General features: G+C 38.2%; 1 protein-coding gene across 1 annotated transcript in view; it reads right to left on the bottom strand.

The window, feature by feature from the left end:
* Positions 1-19983, bottom strand: part of HECTD2 (HECT domain E3 ubiquitin protein ligase 2) — a 122725-nt gene that overhangs the window by 84040 nt on the left and 18702 nt on the right. The window contains exon 2 of the mRNA XM_027839823.1: positions 3089-3218. Within this exon, the coding sequence (XP_027695624.1) occupies positions 3089-3218 (130 nt within the window). The remainder of the gene's footprint in view (positions 1-3088; positions 3219-19983) is intronic.

Genomic DNA, 19983 nt, shown 5'->3' with positions numbered 1-19983 from the left:
GAGCTCCCTAAGGGCAAGGACTGTTTTTTACCTTCTTTTCATCCTCAACACTTAACATAGTGCCTGGCATTTAGTAGGTGATTAATAAATGTTTATTAACTGACCGTACTGCTTAGTTATTTTGGGGCATCAATGGATGTATGATCAAGCAAACTGGAGGCTAATTCCAGAAGTACAAGTGGGGATGAGTGGAGAAGAATAAGAGCAGTTAAGAGATCAGGAGAGGGGAAAGTGAGGCCAAACTCACTGAAACATGCATGTTGAATAGACAGAAGGACAGGCAGACAGAGAGATGGTTAGTGAGTCCTGATGGAATCAAAGAAATCAGAGGGTAGAGAAGACAGGGATCACAGATTCAGAGTTGAAAGAGACCTCAGAGTTCGTCTAGGCTGGACTTCTTATTTTACAGATGAGGAGATGAGGTTCACAGAGATTCAGTGACTAGTTGCTGCTGCAGGTCACATAGGTGGTGAGTGGGAGAGCCAGGATTTGAACCTAGTGCTCTTTTCACTGTTCCATGCCCCCTGCCAAAGGAAGGATCTTTCGCAGAAGGACAAGTTGTGTCTATGGAGTGCCACTGAGGAGATAGTTTCCTCTGAATTTAGTGGAGTCCAGCCAAGAGGGACAGGGCCCAACTGGAGCAGTATCTTTGTCTTTTCCCCAAGGAGTCCTCTCAGTTAGACCCAGGAAACAGAAGGAAGTATCAACAGGGGACAGAGGTTTGAATTCTCAGAGTCCTCAGAGCAGAGCCCTAATTAGGAATTCTGACACCTGGTTTAATTCAGTTGAAAAGTATCGGGGGACTGACCTGGGAGAAACCTTGGACAACAGGGAACAAAGTCCCATGAAGAGAGCAAAGGGAGTAAAGATTCCAGCATATCCATGTAGACAAAGACACGGAGAATTGACTGCTGGAGAGGTTGCTGGGGAGGCCAAGTCCAAGAAAGCTCACTGATTATATGGAAAAGTCTAGGACTCCCAAATGGGCCAGCACATCCTGACACTGCAGACAATTCCATGCATAGCACGAGTCGCAGGCTCACAGCTGTAGAGCTGGGAGGGACCTGAGAGGCCATCTAACTCTATTCCTGTCAATTTACAGAAAAGGACACTGAGGCATAGGAAGGTTAAGGGGCTTGCCCAATGTCACATGTGCAGTAAACATCAGAGGTCAGATTTAAATCTAGGTACTCTTACTCCAGAGCTAGTGCTCTTGGCTGCCTGGCAGAATGAGAAAAGGTACGCAGGCCAGTCTGCATTGCTTGGAGTCAGTTGTGCTGGGAAGAGCAAGAAAGCCTGTACCCCTAACCCCTCCAAGAGAATCGGGTATGTGCTCCTGAAGCAGAACCAATAACCCCACCCAGGGAAGAAGTGGAGGTGGGTGGATGCAGCAGGCAGAGGACACAGCAATGGGATGAGAGGACTTCTCTGTGAAGGACCCTTAGTGTGGCCAAACAAAGGAGCAGGGACAATCATGCAACTCAGGCCTAGACCTCTAACCTGGGGATGAAGCATACATTCCCAGATATCAACCTCTTCCTCTGCCCCCTAAACACACCAAATTCCATTCTGGTGCCTCTGAGCTATCGCTCTTCAAGGTGAGGTGGAAGTCTAAATGTGGCACAACAGTGAAGCATATTTTTTATATGTTTATTCTCCAGCCAGAAACTAGAAAACAGGAGTGCCTACCCTCTGCAGACTGCCTTATAACTATTTTGATTTGGTGCATTTTAGGGGGTAGGGTCAGGGATATTTGTGTTGCAAATCTCAAGTCACACTTTTAGTTCCAAACCACACAGAAAAATCCCCTATCAAATTTCTAGATTAGCTTTTTGGAGGTCACTGTCCTAACTACTGAACAATTTTCATGCTGCTAGTCACTCAGTATTTATCATATACTGCTTTGCAGCATGACTATTCGTGTATATATGGTATTTCCTCAACAAGATTATAAACTTGCTAAGAGTGATCAATTGCTCAATCCACAAACGTATTAATTGCCTATGCCAGGCACTGTCCTAGGCGCTGGGGTCGTGTGCACAAAAGCAGGATGGTTATTGCTCTCAAGAAGCTTCTGTGCTCCCGGAGGCAGGAACACCAGAGGGGGAGGAGGGGTAACAGGTAAGGCAGGCAGGGCATTGACGCTGCCTTACTCTTCACAGAACCTCACGTAGAACCCTGACAGAGCTGGGCCTCTGACGGGTGCTCAATCGATAAGTGTGGGCGGGCAGGATAAAAACGTAAGATGAAAAGGGCGCCTTGGTTCAGTGCTGTGGGGAAGGCACGAAGGGACAGATGCCTTGGGCTCAAGTACTAGGTCTCTGTAACCTTAGTCAAGATTTTTAGCTTCTCAGCAGGTAAGCCTCACTGCCCTCAGCTGTCTGGTGAGGGGTTGGAAGAGGTACTGTCCAGTATCTCCTCCAGCTCAAAGGCTGTGATTCTCTCTGATTCACTCACTTATTCTTCGCCAATCTTCCCAAGGAAAGATTTTTGGCAAAGTGAATAAAAATAAAAGCAGAAGAAAGGAAAGGAAGCCTCAGGGCAATGAGATATGATGTTCGCCTGCCAGCCTCAGTGGTTTTCTTGTATTTCATTTCTTGCTACTGGCCCTCCTGGCCCCAGCCCCGTAACACACTAATTTTTAATAGGGCAGAAGGCCTCTATGACTACAGAAGTTGTATTAGTATTATGAGTCACAGCTGCAACTTTGAAATTTGGGCCTAGTGAATAGGAACTTCTCTAGGAAAGAGAATTCTGGTAGGCTAGAGAGACCACTCCTACATGGCTACAGACTTAATTTGCTCTGTGGCTGTGACCTAGATAGTTGGGGAGGGTGGAGTTAGGGGTTAGACTGTAAGAAGGCAGAGGCAGTAATAGCAACAATATATAACTATATATACATGTATACGTAACAATGTATCTTCCTGCCTAGAAAATTTCATGGTGTCTAAAGGCAAATGAATCTGCTGCTAATTGCACGGCTCTTTTAGGTTAAAAAAATCTTTTCTAAAGGTCAGAGAAAATATAATTAATACTCATACAATAGCCACGGTTTCAGAATTTTAGAATAAAAGTTATTTTATTTTACCATTCTTGATGTTCGGTGTAACAAGTTGTGTGGGTGAACTTCTCTTTTCAGCCACTTCTTTCTTCTGGCTAGCAGTTGAAATGAAACTGCTGAAAGTAGAAAGCTGGCCTTTGGCTCCTCTCTCCACCGCCTGGAAATAGGAAGGCAGTCATTGTAGCAAACTGTGTTTTTTTCAGTATGCTTAAATATCTACCGCTTTAAATAATATTTCCATGAACTGCATCACAGAGATATTTACAATAGATTTCTTAATTTGAAACTAAGTATATCTGATGCTTTTTATACATACAAAGTAATGAATTTTTGCTGAAAGCAAATTATTTCAAATTAGGTGAAATAATGACAATCGTCATTAACATTGTCCAATTAAAAATCAATTATGGACATTTTGGAAAAGATATCTGAAGAATTTGCAAGTGACAAGTTAGACTGATCACTAATTTGCACTGACAAGGTGCTATTTTAGGGAGCTCTCAAAGGGCACCCCCATCCTACACACACATTTTGGGACTAGAACTGTAACTTCAGTGAGGAAACTCCCTCCCACCAATGCAGATCAGCACTTACTGTGCACCTTTTAATCTCAGAGTTATCTGGGATACTGAGACAAGTGAAGTGACTGCCCAGGGTCACATACACAGTGTGGGTTTGAGGTGGGAGTTGAACCCAGGTCCCGAGTTAGAGACCAGCTCTTTGTCCACTATGAAATAGCTACACATTGTGATTACTGTAAATATAAAGTCCATAGGTTCCCAAAGTGGGTGATAATGCCCCCTGGGGGTACTGGAACAATATAGGGGGGCAATAGTAGCTTAGGGTGCAGTTGGGGGGCATTGTATAAAAATAAGGGGGTGGTAGAAGTATAAGGAAAGAAGAGAAGAGAAACACATTTTGAAAAACCATTCATACATGTTTCATCTGTTGTGTAACAGAATTAAAGTTGCAGTGATTACATTATTTTCCAAATAAACACACAAAATGCAAGTCATAACTGATCGGCGTTCAAGTCCACTAACAGATCTTAACAAGCAAGTCGTTGGTAGGCGAGCATATTGTGCATTGTCGGGAATTCCAGCATGTATTGGCAAGAATATGTATGTGTAATTACTTGTTTATAATACGATACTATACGATTACACGATGCAATATTGCATCATCAAAATTTCAATGCAGGAAAAAACACACAAATTTACAATAGATCATTAAATTTAAGATGCATCATTTTAAAAAAATTATATTTTTTTGAAATGATACAAATTTAAAAAAAAATGTTAAAGGGTTGAAGAAAGTAGATTTCCTGGGGGGCACTGAGTAATTTTTTTAAAAGGGGGCAGGCGGTCAAATAAGTTTGGGAACCTCTGAAACATTCAGGTGGCACTTTGTCATCAAAATTTACAGCCAGAAAGAATCATAAAAGTCATTTTAGTTCAACCCTCTAGTTTTATGAAAGGTTATTCTAAAGGCTGATATCTCTTAAAAGGTTTTTAGATTATAAGGCAAACTCTCTCAGATTGACTGAGAATTCCTCTTGAAAAGTATAGTTGTACTTTGAGTCATTGTCATTTGCCCTTCATTTTTAAAGTGGACCAATGACATCACAGGGTGATGTCTTGACTAGTGAGTGAATTGGATTTAATTTAGGCAGAGTTGCATAAAGTCCTCAGCCTCACATTCTCTTTCAGAGTCATCAAAACCCAACGGCAAGACAAAAATCAGGATGACTGGCAATGGCCCAGGATGCAGTGGATGACCTTGATGTCTTCAGTGTCTGACCAAGCTCTGAGCACTGCACAGCACCTGCTTCAGCCACCTTCATGGCCACTGGAACAAATGGTCCTCAACTACCCATTCTGCCAGGGGCAAGTCTTCACATACTTGGGGTAGACACTCTCCTAACTCACCGACAGGTTTGAGACCTTTCAGTAACCTTCAACCGGTTTAGCCTGTTGAGAGGCTTTCCCGGGGCATGGCCACTGAGTGTGCTACAGCTTCTTGGCAACACAGGTGAGAGTTGAATGCCTGATAGACACCAAGGTGGATGAGCAGCCCTGAAAATGGCTGAGCAAACCCTCATACCACAGGTGCTAGTCCTCCCTGAATACCCTGGAAGGTCATACCTGGTTAAGTGTGTGGGTCTAGTAGTTAGGTTATCTAATATTAATAACTGAGAGTAACATGTATATAACATAAAATCTACTCACTAATGCATTTTACCATATATAATTCATTATTAAATTAATAGTAGATATTTGACTTGCCTCCAACTTCTCAATAAAGGGATATATAAGTGATAAATTCGAGCTTTGAGATTATTTTCCTGGCCATTTATGATATGCCTCAGCCTCTAGGCCCCTGCTTATCAGAGTGTAGGAGTTTACTGCCTTCTTAACAACTCAGTGCTAAACATCTCTCATTCTATCTCTATTGGAGACCCCTTCTTATTACTCTTGGTCAAGACACAGTTTGATTGACTTGCTACTGCTGCTATCAGATTCCTAAACTTACTCAAAAAGGCTCCTTCCAACAAAAGCATGTTACATTTGCCATAGCAATTTTATCATGGTCTTTCATTTCCATGAAAACTCATTAATGGGTCCAGCCTGAACCTGTTAATCCTCTGGAGTTCATCAGGGACTTCTAAGAGTCACTGAACTTTGTTTGCTTTTTCCTGGACACATTAAAACCCACCTGAACAAATGGATCAGTTATTAAGCTAACTCAATAAGCGTTCCTTTCTAATGGTGTTTCTTAATACCTTAATACTGAATCTTTAATGCAGAGGCTGGCATCTTGCTCACATTCTATAGCTTTCTTATAAAACAGACTTTCTCAAAGCTGAATGGAAAGTAGCCCAGTAATTAACCTTCAGAACAATGGCCATAGTAACACATACTCAGGCATACCTCCACCTGAACAGTGCTCTTGCCTTGGCTATACGCCTCATTCCCATTTGCATTAGGGGCGCTGACCTTACAACTCATCTCTGTCATAGATGCTGCCCATGTAAGCAGACCAGCCTCATCCTTTCTTCCTCAGTGATCATTCTGATTATAATAAGCCCCACTAGATTAAAAGCACTTCTTTTCACTTGATAACACATTGTGGGCAAGCCAGGTAAAGCTAGGTGTTAGCTTTTATAATCACTAGTTCCTAGGAATTCGATTTCAAGGAACTTACACATAGCAACAATTTCCCTAATCAAATCAATTCTGTAGTCCCACAGAGTTTGTTATAATGGGATTTAAACACAGTGTTTTAATACCCAGTAATAATAATACAATATGTTGTATTGCTAGCTGGACAAGGGGGGAAATTAATTCTAGGCATACACAATCATGAGGGATCATTTATGTAAGAGGAAATAACTAAGAAGGGAAATGGAGAAATTACTGGCATAAAAACAAATCTTGAAACTAGAAAAAGGAATGAACAGCCACACCTTGGTACAAAAAAATCAATTAAACTGAAGAAGAAAAAGTTTTCTTATTTGTAATTTTTTAATTTTAAATTTAAGTACAAAATAAGAAAAGAAACACACTTAAATACTAAAACTAAAATAATACAAAATAAGAAAAGGGGAAAAAAGCTTTGCCATGTGCATAGCAGAACATGAGAGAGGATTCAAAATATACAGCAATAAATTTCCATTTCAAGAAAGCCTATATACTAAATACTATGCATTGTGTTGAGAGCTGTCCATTTTTTCTTTGCTTTTTTGTAAGTTTTCTTTTGTTCTTTGCTGTACATCTTTTACTTTGTTCTTTTTCCCCCCTGCCTCCCCAAAAGCTACAATTAAGCATGAATGTATATGTACAGATATACACATATATACACATGTACATATACATATATGCATACATATACACATACATAGACATACATACAAAGATATACACATATACATAAACACATACACCCATACATACATACACTTATACATACATATACTTTGAAATCGATAATCATAGTCATATATAGACAAATACATTCATATGCATCTATGTAAGACTATACTATACTTATTTATCCCCTGTTTCTCTGAGGTGGGTAACCTCTTCCTTGTCTTTCCATATCTTTCCAAGTCCACCAACTTGTCATTTCCTACACCTCGGCAACATTCCCACCTTATACTATATAGTTGTTTTAAATAGTCCAAAACAACATGGATAAATATGGCTGACACATAGTGTAATTTCCTATTTTTCTCTTTTGATTAAATCTGTTTTAGACTTAACTTTGTCTTAGATCATGATTACCACACCTGCTCCTTCTTCCCTAAAAAATTCGACTCCTGATCTTTATTTTATGTTTCTGTGTATTTCTTATTCCCTATACCTCCTGATTCCTCTACTTTACTTCTACCCGCTACCTTGCCCTCCTATTACTTAACCTACCCCCTCTCCAAAGATCCTTCCCTTATCCTCCCATTCTCATTAATCTAAACACCCTCCCATACCCCCCTTTAACCTATTCCCTTACCCTCCCCTCTAAAGATCCCTCCCTTAGCCTCTTCCCCCTCCCTATCACCATAGCATTTTATTTCTTTCTGAATTTAGAAGACTTTTATACTCTTCTAGATATATATGTATTATCCCCTCTTGAACCCATTCCCAAGGAAAGGAGGTTTCCAGAACTACCAGCCCTCCTTCCCCATCTAATTACTCTGTGTTGGTTCTTCCTTTCTCACCTCATTTGTTTAAGATAATTACTCTTTTTAGCTGTCCTAAACAGTCCTACTTTTTAAAATCATATCATACTCAGTTGTACCCCAATCTTTCTTATGAACTACCCAATTACTAATAACAGCCTTAGACATATGTTTTACATTTTACATACATAAAAGGTAAACAGTCTGTTCTTATTTGAGTCCCTTGTAATTAGCCTTTGGTATGTACTTTATATTTCTCTTGGCTCTTCTATGTCAAATTTCCTATTAAGTTCAGTTTTTTTTTTAAGCAAAGTCTTGAAAGTCTGACAATTCATTAAATGTACATTGTTTCCATTCAGGATTATGCTTAGCTTTGCTGGGTATATTTTTGGCCAGAACCCCAGTTCTTTTGCTCTTTGATATATAGTGTTTCAAGACCTGGGGTCTTTTAGTGTTGCTGCTGATAGGTCTTGTGTGATTCTAATTGTGGCATTGCCATATTTAGATTGTTTTTTCTTGTTGCTTGTAATATTTTATCTTTGAGCTGGGAGTTTTGGAATTTGACTATGATATTTCTGTGGGTTTTCCTTGTAAGATCTCTTTCAGGTGATGATTGGTGCTTTTTTTTCTATTTCTACTTTCCGCTCTTGTTCTAATGCTTCAGGACAATTTTCTTTAATTACTTCTTGTATTATTGTATCAAGATTCTTTTTTTGATCATAGCTTTCAGATAGTCTGATGTAGTTCTGTTTCTGGGTGTGGACAGCATTTTCCATCATGCGTCTTTTGGAATCGTCTTAGATCCCTGTATTGCTGAAAAAGCTAAGTCTATCAAAGTTGATCATCGCACAATGTTGCTGTTACTGTGTACAATGTTCTCCTGGTTCTGCTCACCTCACTCAGTGTAAGTTCATGCAAGTCTCTCCAGACTAACCAAATAATCTTAAAACCCATCTAACTTGGAGGAGCCAAAGGGTGGCTCCAACAAACATAATTGATTCTGGGCAGCCTCAGTCTCTGGGACCTAATCTGGAGTTGTCTTTGTCCTCTTAACAAGGTACCAAATGGGTGTGTCCATACTCTATAAGGAGAGGTGTTTTCAAAAATTTTAAAGATTCTATCTGTAAGTTCATCAAATTGACTGATTAAATCTCCTTATGCTTATATTAAATCTAAATCTCCTTCTCTGCAACTTTCATAAATTGTTCCTAGTTCTTTTCAAAAATAGCAAACAATGAAGCAAAGGAAGAAGAGAAAGGGAATGTAATTTACTCAGGGTAAAAAAGCAATCAAATGATGGAGCTGGACACAGCTTTTAAATGTATTCTAATTCAAAGAACTAAGCAATGGGTAGTGAAAAAATGTCTATAAAGCATTTCCTTGGAGAAGATAAGTTGTAAGCATATCGATGATGATGTTATTGTATTTCTGCTGAGCACATGATAAGACTCAACAGTGTTCTATGCAGTTACACTGATTCTATCATAACTCCAAGTATCCTCTTACTTATCTTTAAAGTAGGTGGTAGGTCTAAGTATTAAATCAAAGAACTATACCTAGGTAGAGATGATAATACATGGAAGCTTATGATCCAAATAAAGTGTAGAGAGAAAAGAGAGCATGGCCCAGGATAGAGTATTGTGGTGGTCAGAGTGTTGGACTTGGAATCAGGAAGAGCTAGGTTCAAACCCCATCCCAGACACTTACTTAGTAGCTGTATGACCCTGGGTAAATCATTTAAGCTTTCTGTGCCTCATTTTCCTCACCTGTAAAATGATAAGAGTAAATGTGATGGCCTCTAAGGTCCCTACCAACTCCAAATCTATGCCTTGATGATATGGATGATGATGTATCAAAGAAGATGGTGAAGAAACAGTCAGACAGGTAGGAAGAGAACCAAGAGAACAGAGTCACAAAACCCAAAGAGCTGTGCGTATCTTGTAAGAGAAGGTGTCAACAGCGTCAAGTGCTTTTTACACAAGAATAAGAGGACAATTGTGAACCTCTCCCCTCTTTCCACTCCCCACATCTCAAGGGAGGAATTATACCAGAATTGATTACAGCTGGTTTCACAGGACAAGAAAGCAAAAAAGCCCAACAAGATAAAGGCCTTATGAATTAAAATTGAAGAACGTTAATCCCCATCACTCACTCCCCTAATAGCCTTCATGCTGAGGCAGGACACACAAATTTAACCCACAGGCTTGGGTTGAGATCTACTCAGGGATTTACCTCATACAACAGTCTCTGCTGCACTTCCCACCCATGCTTTCCTCCTAGCAACCTATTGCAACAAGCACTAGATCCCAGCTCTGCCCAGCCATATGCAGAGAAGGAAAAAATATTTGAGAGAAGAACTGTGCTCTGACTGAGGTGATCCATCAGAAAACTTAAATAGGCAGAAATTTTGCCTTAAGTCTCGCTCTATCCTTTTCCAAACCTACAAAAAGTCCAGATGTTTACTAAACCAACCAGAGGACTTAAGAATGGAGGGAATTGGAATAGGGTGTCAATTTCCTGAGATGCATCAAGACTGAAAAAAAGGGACTGGAATTCACTTGGGGCCAGTCCTATCCCTCCAGAAGTTGCTTGGGGCAAGGGCCAAGGCCAGTGAAAATTAAATTCCTCAAAGGGAGAGGAGTCTGAGGTAGTTTTGAGGTCCAGTCCCCAGGGGTTAGCCAAAAATCAAAGGGGAAGGAGTCAAAAAGTTAGTGACAGGGAAATACAAGCTAAAAATACTAAAATCATCAATTATCTTTGGAGGAAGAAAATTCAACTAAAAATCTAGAGCATGAGCAGATAAATTAACAAGGAAGATATTAAAATTAGAAGAGGAGATGAGTCAAGACATTGGAAACATTATAGACATCTCTAGATAAATATTACAAGACAAAGGAAATTGAAATTAAATCAATAACCAATGAAACATAGAACCCTTTGGATTCCCAAGGAAACATGGAACCAAAGCATGATGTTCCTGAATGGCTCAAGAGAAAAATCAAATTCTTAAGAGGTTAGAATGTATCAAATGGCAAATTTTTTAGCCTGCACAGCAGAAATAATTAGCAGAACAGAAAAACTTAAATCCATAATGCTGAGTTTCTGTAAAAAGCCAAAGAGAAAACATCAGGTTGGAAGTATAAATATATTGAAGTGAAGGACAATACGGAAGAAGAGAAGCAAAAAAGCAGTAACATTTAAAAAAATGATCTCCATACAAACAAAACATACTCACATCAAAGACAAGATACACAGGGACAACTTAATGATCACAAGCCTTTCAAAAGAATATGGCAAGTCAATAAACCTGAACATCATAGCACAAGAAATAATAACAAGAATACTGTTCAAAACTACTGAATACAATAAACAAAGTACCTATCAAAAGAATCCACAGATCACCTCACTGTCCAAGACACATGGTGGTTAGATTTCATGATTACAATGACGAACAACAAATTCTGCAAGCCACCAGTAAAAAGACATTCAAATATAAAAAAATGGAAATTCAAGTAATACAAAATTATTCCACACTCATTAAAAACTAAGGCTGGCAATGGAATAATATTCTGCAAAATAAAAGAGCTTAAGATGTAGTCTAAACTGATATGCCTTGAAAAATCTGATCCTAATCATCAATGAAAAAAGATCGATGTTTCAATATAAGAGAGACATTTGAAGGATTCTTGGAGGGGGGCATGTGCATAGATTATTTTGACTTACAAATACTGTGACAAACATAAGTAAAAGAAAGTATACAACTACAACTACCACTACCAAGGAAAGCATAAGCAATAAACTAAAATTCTAACTCTAGAGATTAAAAAAAATTAAAAAGAGAAAGACATGTATTAGATCAAAAAATGATAAGAGATTGAGCAGTAAGAGAGGCTAAAGAAGAAAGCAGAATCTACAGAAATAGAAATTTCAATTAAGGACCAAGCTTGAAACACCATGTTCTACCCCTATCAATGAATCAATGTATTTTGTGGGACTAAATGGCAGAATGGGAGAGTGAATAGAAAGGAATGAGGTGGGGTGGAGGATGGAGGGGAATGTGTGATGTACCCTAATCCAGTCCATGATAAATAATAAAGGAAATGTAACTCCTTTAGTCTCTCAGCAAGAAGAGGACACAAAGAGAGGGAATGAAACAAGGTGAAAGAAAGAGGGAGATCTTTATTGAGTGGGGGCTGTGTCTTACTGAAGAATACTCCCCAAAGGAGAAAGAGATATATCTTATAATGGGAAGTGAAGTCCTTACAAGGTGTCTACTTTGCAGGGAGTTGTTGTACATGGAGACCAGTTCTCAGATTGTTGTGCCTCCATGGACATACCCTGCCTCAAGAGAAGGGAAATTAAAACTCTCTGGCAGAAACAAGCACCCACAGAATACGAGTTCTGGACTTACAGCATGCAAATGAAAAAGAAAGTGATCATGGGGAGAAGTGACAGTTAGAACTGGATAACGTAATTTGGGACACAGGGAAATTTCTACCATAGGGCAATGCTTCTCTCTTCACTATCTCCCTCAGGAACTAATACCCCAAAGAATGAGACATGACAAAAAAAGGAGAAGGAAGGATGAGCAAGAACCCCAGGGCAGTAATATAGAAATCTGTTGTAAGAGAAAACCCAAATGTGGTGCGTTAGGAGCCCTAACTCCACGAAGGAGACAAAGAGATTAAAGAAGGAATAAGCAAGTATACAGATCGTGAATTAAAGAATAAAAATTTAGAATAGACATAAAGAAAGGAGAATTAAAGAAGAGGACAAGGTAAAGAAATTCTTAGAAAAAAGTACAGAAACCAACTAAGATGGAGGATTAGAAGGAAGCAGTACAGCCCAATCCCCTCAACAATTATACAAAGATCTCATATAAGCACCAGACTAAGTAGAGATTAGAAATCTAAGAAGAAGCTATGATGGTTCATCTTTCCAGTACAAGTTTGCACATTTGACCAACATACAAGTGACCATGGAAGAAGCTGTGGAATAGAAGTAGGCCCAAATCATGGAACCAGACCACAGGAGCAAAACAGGGGGATTGAGGTTTCGGACTCAACCCTGGGTGAAGAAAAGGGCCTTAGCACTGACTGTCACTCCTACCCACAGAAAGAAGACTCTAAGACAGCCCCCAGGCAATGAACAGGGTTTCTGTGCTATGCATTTGATCCTTCAGTGTAGGGATATAGGACTCAAGATTCAGCCTATGGGAACAAGAGTGGTAGCTCTGTTCCTCTAACCTGAGATAGGGGACCTCAGACTCAGCCCTGAGCAAAGAATAGGACCTCAGTACTGATACTCCAATCTCCAGAAGGGTTATCTATGACTAAATTTCCAGAGCAGAACCACTGTGCTTTCATTCTACTCAGAAGAGGAAGCTGGGAACCAGACTTCTGGGAACCAGAGAGATCTCTGGAATAGAAGAGGGCCTTGGCTCTCTCTCTCTCTCCTGAGGAAAGGGGATCATGGAGCCTAGGCAAAGAACAAGGCCACAATACTCTGTGAATCCAGCAGCAGGACAAGAGATAAGGCAGGCCAAGCCCATATAATGTCAGGACAGTCCCACCAGAACTGTACAAAGCTTAGCCCCAATACAAAGTCCTAATCTGGACAAGAAGGTTAGGGAATAAATAAACAAAAGAAGATAAAGAGGTATTATGATGCTAGTGATGTCCAAGACACAAACCCAGAAGAGGTAAAGAACTCCAAAAAACTTACAAGTAAAGCCTCAAGGAAAAACATGACTTGGACATAAGTTCAATTAGATTTCCCAGAAAAAAATGATGCATTTTAAAATGATACAAAATGATATCACCTAAACTAGCTAATATATTCAATGCCATCCCAATTAAATTACCAAATAATTATTTTATTGAATTAGAAAAATAATAACAAAATTCATTTGTAAGAACAAAACAATCAAGAATATCAAAGGAACTAATGAAAGAATGTAAAGGAAGGAGGTTTAGCAGTACCAGATATTAAACTATATTATAAGGTAGTAATTATGAAAACTATCTGGTACTGACTAAGAAATAGGAAGAGAGATTAGTGGAACAGAGTTGACATACAATTTACAGCAGTAAATGAATATAGCAACCTTTCTATTTGACGAGTATAAAGACTTAAGTTTTGGAGATAAGAATTTATTATTTGGTATAAATTGTTGAGAAAACTGGAAAGCAGTCTGGCAGAAATTGAGCATAGACCAATATCTTACACCATCTACCAAGGTAAGGTCAAAATGGATACAGGACCTAGACACAAAGAGAGATATTACAAGAAAATTTGAATAACGTGAAACATATTCCTTTTCAGACTTATGGATAGGCAAACAATTTATGAATAAACAAGAGATAGAGAGCAGTGTGAGGTGTAAAATGGATAAAACAAATCTGGCTAAGATCAGAAGGAAAGCAGAAAACTGGGGAAAAATTTTATAGACAGTATCTCAGATGAAGGTCTCCTATCTCAAATAAAAAAAGAACTTTGTCAACTTTATAAGAATAGAAGTCATTCCTCAACCGATAAGTGGTCAGAGGATATGAACGGACAGTTTTCTGATGAAGAAATCAAAATAATTTATGGTTGTGAAAAATGCTCTAAATCATTATTGATTAGATAAATATAAATTAAAACAACTTTGAGATATCATTTTATACCTATCATATTGACTACAATGATTAAAGGGGAAAGTGATAAATGTTGGAGAGGATGTGGAAAAATTGGGACACATTCACTGTTGATACTGTTGAACTGTGAATAGATCCAACCATTTTGGAGAGCAATCTGGAATTATGCCCAAAGAGTTATTAAACTGCCTATACTCTTTGATCCAGCAATACCACTGCTCGGTCTACTTCTAAAGATGATTAGGAAAAAAGGAAAAGAACTTAGATGTTTTAAAACATTTATTTATAGTAGCTCTCTTTGTGGTGGCAAAGAACCAAAAATTGTGGGAACGCCTGTCAATTGGGGAATGGCTGAACAAGTTGTGGTATATGATTGTGATGGAATATTATTGTACTATAAGAAATGATGAGCTCATTGATTTTAGAAAAATATGGACAGACTTTCATGAAATAATGAAGAGTGAAATGAACAGAACCAAGATAACTTTGTACACAGCAACAGTAATGTTGTTTTAAGAACAACTTTGAAAGACTAAGTTATTTTGACTATTATAAATGTCCAAATTAACTGCAAAGGACCTATGAAGGAAGATGCTATTATTTGGATCCAGAGGAAGAATTGATAAGTAAATGTATAGAATGATTATATATATATGTATATATATATATATACTTACATATACACATATATATTTGTGTGTAATGATAGCCATCTCTAGGGTAGGGGGGAGAGGGAAGAAAAACAGGAAAAAAAAGTTACACAATACCTTTATTATATATTTACTATATATTTATATTATATTATATATTTAAAAGAAATATACCAAGTTGTATATAAAAGATTTGTAGTTTCATGTGTAATCATTTTTTATTCTACTATATTATGGAAATTATTGTTTTATTTCATAAATTAAAAATAAAATAAATAAAAAATTTTCAAATTATACAAGGACATTAGAGGAAAGAAATGAAAATGAAATGGGAACTATGGAGGGAAAAATAGAAAGAGAATTTACAGTTTGGTAAAAAGAGGTACAAAATTTTACCCAAGAACAAACTCCTTGAAAATCAACATGGGATCACAAAAGTTAATGATTCCACAGTCAGAAATATTAAAACAAAGTCAAAAGATTGAAAAAAATAGAAGAAAATGTAAGGTATATCATATCAAAAACAATTGACCTGGAAAACAGATCAAGGAGGGAATAATTTAAGAATTATTGGACTACCTAAAAGTTATAACCAAAAAAAATGTTTAGACATCATATTTCAAGAAATCATGAAAGAAAAACAGCCTACATCTGAAGACAGAAAGAATCCACTGATCACTTCCTGAAAGAGAGCACGATCAAATCCATTGTATGTCAGCAGGCTTCAGCATTCAGTAAATGAGGAACTTTGACAAAGAACAAAAGTAAAAGCTGATGTCAGGGAAATGTATGAAAGGAAAAGATGTGCTGGTCATGTAGGAAATGCTGACAGAGAAAGCCTGAATATTGCTCCCAACATCAGCAGAAATGGAGGCAGGTGCACTCCAATGAGTGTTTTAATATTGCTGACTGTGGAATCATTAACTTTTGTGATCCCATGTTGATTTTCAAGGAGTTTGTTCTTGGGTAAAATTTTGTACCTCTTTTTACCAAACTGTAAATTCTCTTTCTATTTTTCCCTCCATAGCTCCCATTTCATTTTCATTTCTTTCCTCTAATGTCCTTGTATAATTTTAAAAATTTTAAAAGGGTGGGTAGGCAAAGATAGATGTACGGTTACAATCTGCGTCATTTAGGAACATTCAAATCGGTAGGATCCGAGATCCATTTGAGCAGGATGCCAACTCCTACCTTTGGTACTGTGGCACTCAATCAAATCACACACTGCTTTACTTTGCTTAATTCAAACAAAATAATCAGCACTTCCCAGATCATTTTCCAACATACTTTTTTTTAATCTCTTGATCAGGACCTGATATTTCAAGGGTGTAAGGGTTCCACAGTGAGGACATTCTCTCTACCAGTGCAGATCAGAAATTGTTCTGCAACTCATAGTGTGCTGAGGGCACTGAGAGGTTAAGTGACTTGCCAGTCACAGGCAGAGTAATAGTAACAATAATAGTTAGCATTTATATAGCACTTAAAAGTTTGCAAAGCACTTGACAAATATGATTTCATTTTATTCTCACAACCACCCTGGGAACTAGGTGCTATTGCTATCCCCAGTTTACAGATGAGGAAACTGATTGCCCAGGTTCACATAGCTAACAAGGCTGAGGCTAGATTTGAACTCAGGTCTTCCAGACTCCAAGTCCAGAGCTCTGTACTACCTAGCTGCCTCATTTGTATCAGAGCTAGAATTTGAACTTAGGTCTTCTAAGGTCTGGTCTCTATCCACTATGACAAAATGCCTCTCCACACAACAATATTTGTGTTTTAAATTTCCTTTTTCAAAGCAAAACAAGTTGAATTAGAGGTTGAAAATAAAGTCTAGGTAATTATCAAAACATTAATTATCTAACTTAGGACTCAGTTGCCTCTAAATCAAAGCTCTGAAGTCATGTAGTCTAACCTCCTCATTCTGAAAATAAGGAAAATGAGGGTCAGAAAGGGGAAGTGACCTTGTCTAAGATTGTGTAACTAATTAATGGCAGAACTAGAACTTATCTCTCCTGTTCCATCCATCAAGGTATAGAAAATCAAGTCAAAAGCTCCAAGAAAAAAGATAAGTTTTTCCATGCAGGATACTCTTTCAGGTTTAATAGCATACTGATGTTATAGATTATGTCTACATGAAGTATCAATAAAGTATCAATAAAACCCAAACATCTCTCTATCACCCCATGCATAGTAGATAGGAGCAGGCCAAAATATACAGGGTGTCCCAAAGAGAAAGCAGGTTGGTGCTATGTTGAGGTATGACACAAAGACAGAGTGCTCCAATGGTACTCCTGCAATGTCTGGAGAAGGCAAGGAAGGCCTCCAGTATGTTGAGTGGACTCTGTCTGTAATGACAAGAGTCCCAGAATGGGCATCCGTGGATGCACTGCCTTTGCGTCCCTGGAAGGAAATTCCAAATTTATGAGATCACAGATCCATTTAAGAATGGGAGAGCTCAGGTTGAACATCACCTCCATTTCTCAGTATGGTTGGTTGTTGTCTTTTCTTCTTGAGGAGGACCAAAATGACATCACTATGTTAGGGTCAAGGTACCGTGTGTCCAGATGTGGCTGGCCAGACCAACATGAACTCAGAAGGCTCTACCACAGGTCAGGCACAGATAGTCCATATGAACATTTGGACTGAAGATGTCTCTAAATTTGTGCATCTCACGTTTATTTTGAGCTACTGCAATCCTGCTTTGCTCACACAAAGTGTATTCTTTGATGCGGGCATGCCATGCTGGATGGTCCTGTGCCAGTGCCTCTCTTGTCTCACAATCAATTCCAAAGTTCTTCAGAGAGACCTTGAGAATGTCCTTATATTGCTTCTTCTAATCTCCATGTAAGCACTTGCCTTGTGCGAGTTATCCATAAAACAACCTTTTAGGCAAACAAACTTTTGGCATTCGAACAACATGGCCAGCCCACTCTCTTCAGTAGAGTTTGAGTGTTTGGCAGGTCAGCTTGAGAAAGGACCTCATTGACTGGTACCTTATCTTGTCAGGTGATCTTCAGAATCTTCCTAAGACAATTCAAATGGAAGCTGTTCAGTTTCCTGGCATGGCTCTGGTATATTGTCCAGGTTTCATAGGCATACAACACAATGAGGAAAGCACAATGGCTCTATAGACGTCCAGTTCGGCAGGCAGCCTAAATAAAACAACTTCTTTCCCACACTTTCGTTTCAGAGTCTCCCAAACACTAAGCTAGCTCTGGCAACGTGTGCGTTAACCTCATCATCTATGTGTACATCCCTGGAAAGCATACTGCCAAAGTAAGTGAACTTACCAACAACATTCAAAATTTCTCCAATTACTATAACTGATGGTTTTATGTATGTTTGATGTGGTGCTGGCTGGTGGAGAACCTCTGTTTTCTTGGTGTTAATTGCTACGCCAAAATCAACATAAGCAGCAGAGAATCAATCTATACTTTGTTGCATTTCAGCCTCAGAGGCTGCATTGAATGAACAATCATGTTTTAATATATCTGTACTACAGTTGTATATCTTGAATTGGGGGCCGGGAGTCAGGGGAGAACCAAGTATATCTTTCAATCTTGTTTCCAGTCATTGGCTGGAACTAAGATGAAGCGGTAATACCTGCCAGCCATGCTAAATATGAACATTTCTGGGAAGGATAGGTGGAGGGACCTCTCTATCCTCTTTTCCATAAGAAAGGGGCATGTATGATGACCAGCTAGTGAGTAGAGAAAATAAGGAAATACTTCCATGATTTTATTTACAATAGATTAGGGCTGGGACTTGAGACCTCAGAGCTTTATTCAGACTGCTTCAGGTATATGAGCAAATGGGTAACTGCATGGCCACTCTATTCATCAGAAGTTTCACATTATTATAACAATAACAACAAGAACAATAATAATGCATTTTACACAGCACTCTAAAGTTCACAAAGCACTCTACATACATCATCTCATTTGATCGTCAAAACAACCTTGTGGAGTAGGTGTTATTATCATCTTTATTTTACAGATGAGGAAACTGAGGCTGAAAGAGGCTGACTTGCCCAGGGTCACACTGTAAGCAAATGTCTAAGGCAGGATTCAAACTCAGGTCTTCCTTCTTCAAGTCCAACACATCCTTGACACATAGGTGCCATATTCTAGATGATTATATTTTATCCACAGTAATTAGAAAAAAAATTTTAATGAGGCCTTAAGCAGATAATTAAAGAAATGTTCCCATATTCCTTTTTCATAGCACTTAAGAGATGGATTTTCAAATTTTAAAATGTTAAAGGGCTTGGTTATACTGTGCTAGTGTTTTCACTTATACCTAGTGAGAAATAATATTTTACAGTAAGATAACTGTTAGCAGCTGATATTTTGCCAGGAACGTGAAGATGTGTGTTTTGACAGCTTAACTATTTTAAATTTCAGCTCAAAACTAAATCTATTAGTCTAACATCCAAAATAAGAGCCACCATTTTGTAAATTTTGAAAATTATACCAATTTATAATTTTCATATAGTCTTAATAACAACTACCTCAGAGGGGTGTTTTGAGGCTCAAACGAGATAATGTAGAGTGCTTTGTGAATTTTAGAGTATTATATAAATGCTTAATTATTGTTGTTATTGTTATCATTATTCTATCTCAATAGTGGACAGAATATATACTATCAAAAGATGCAAATCATTTCTTGGTCTATTACTGTGTCCCAGAGTTTTTCATTAGTAAAGAATTTGCCTCTTTTTGAGGTCTAAAGGCTCTTGCTATGTGAGTTATCAAACATCTATTCTATAGTTTTATCTATCTAGGCAAACAAATAATTTGAAACAAATATTTCCTACCAGCAAATATATATTAGAGATTATATCTAAAATTAACAATACAAAATGTTAAAATTATAATGTGGGTTTGGCACATGCCTAGAGCAACAGAAATGGTATCACCCATAGAGAAGATCCTGGGGAGACCCAAAAACTGACCTGGG

The sequence above is a fragment of the Vombatus ursinus genome, unplaced genomic scaffold (assembly GCF_900497805.2).
Source record: "Vombatus ursinus unplaced genomic scaffold, bare-nosed wombat genome assembly UNPS02014833.1, whole genome shotgun sequence".
Lineage (NCBI taxonomy): Eukaryota > Metazoa > Chordata > Mammalia > Diprotodontia > Vombatidae > Vombatus > Vombatus ursinus.
The sequence above is the reverse complement of the archived record's forward strand: the minus strand, read 5'-3'. Positions and strand labels throughout refer to the sequence as shown.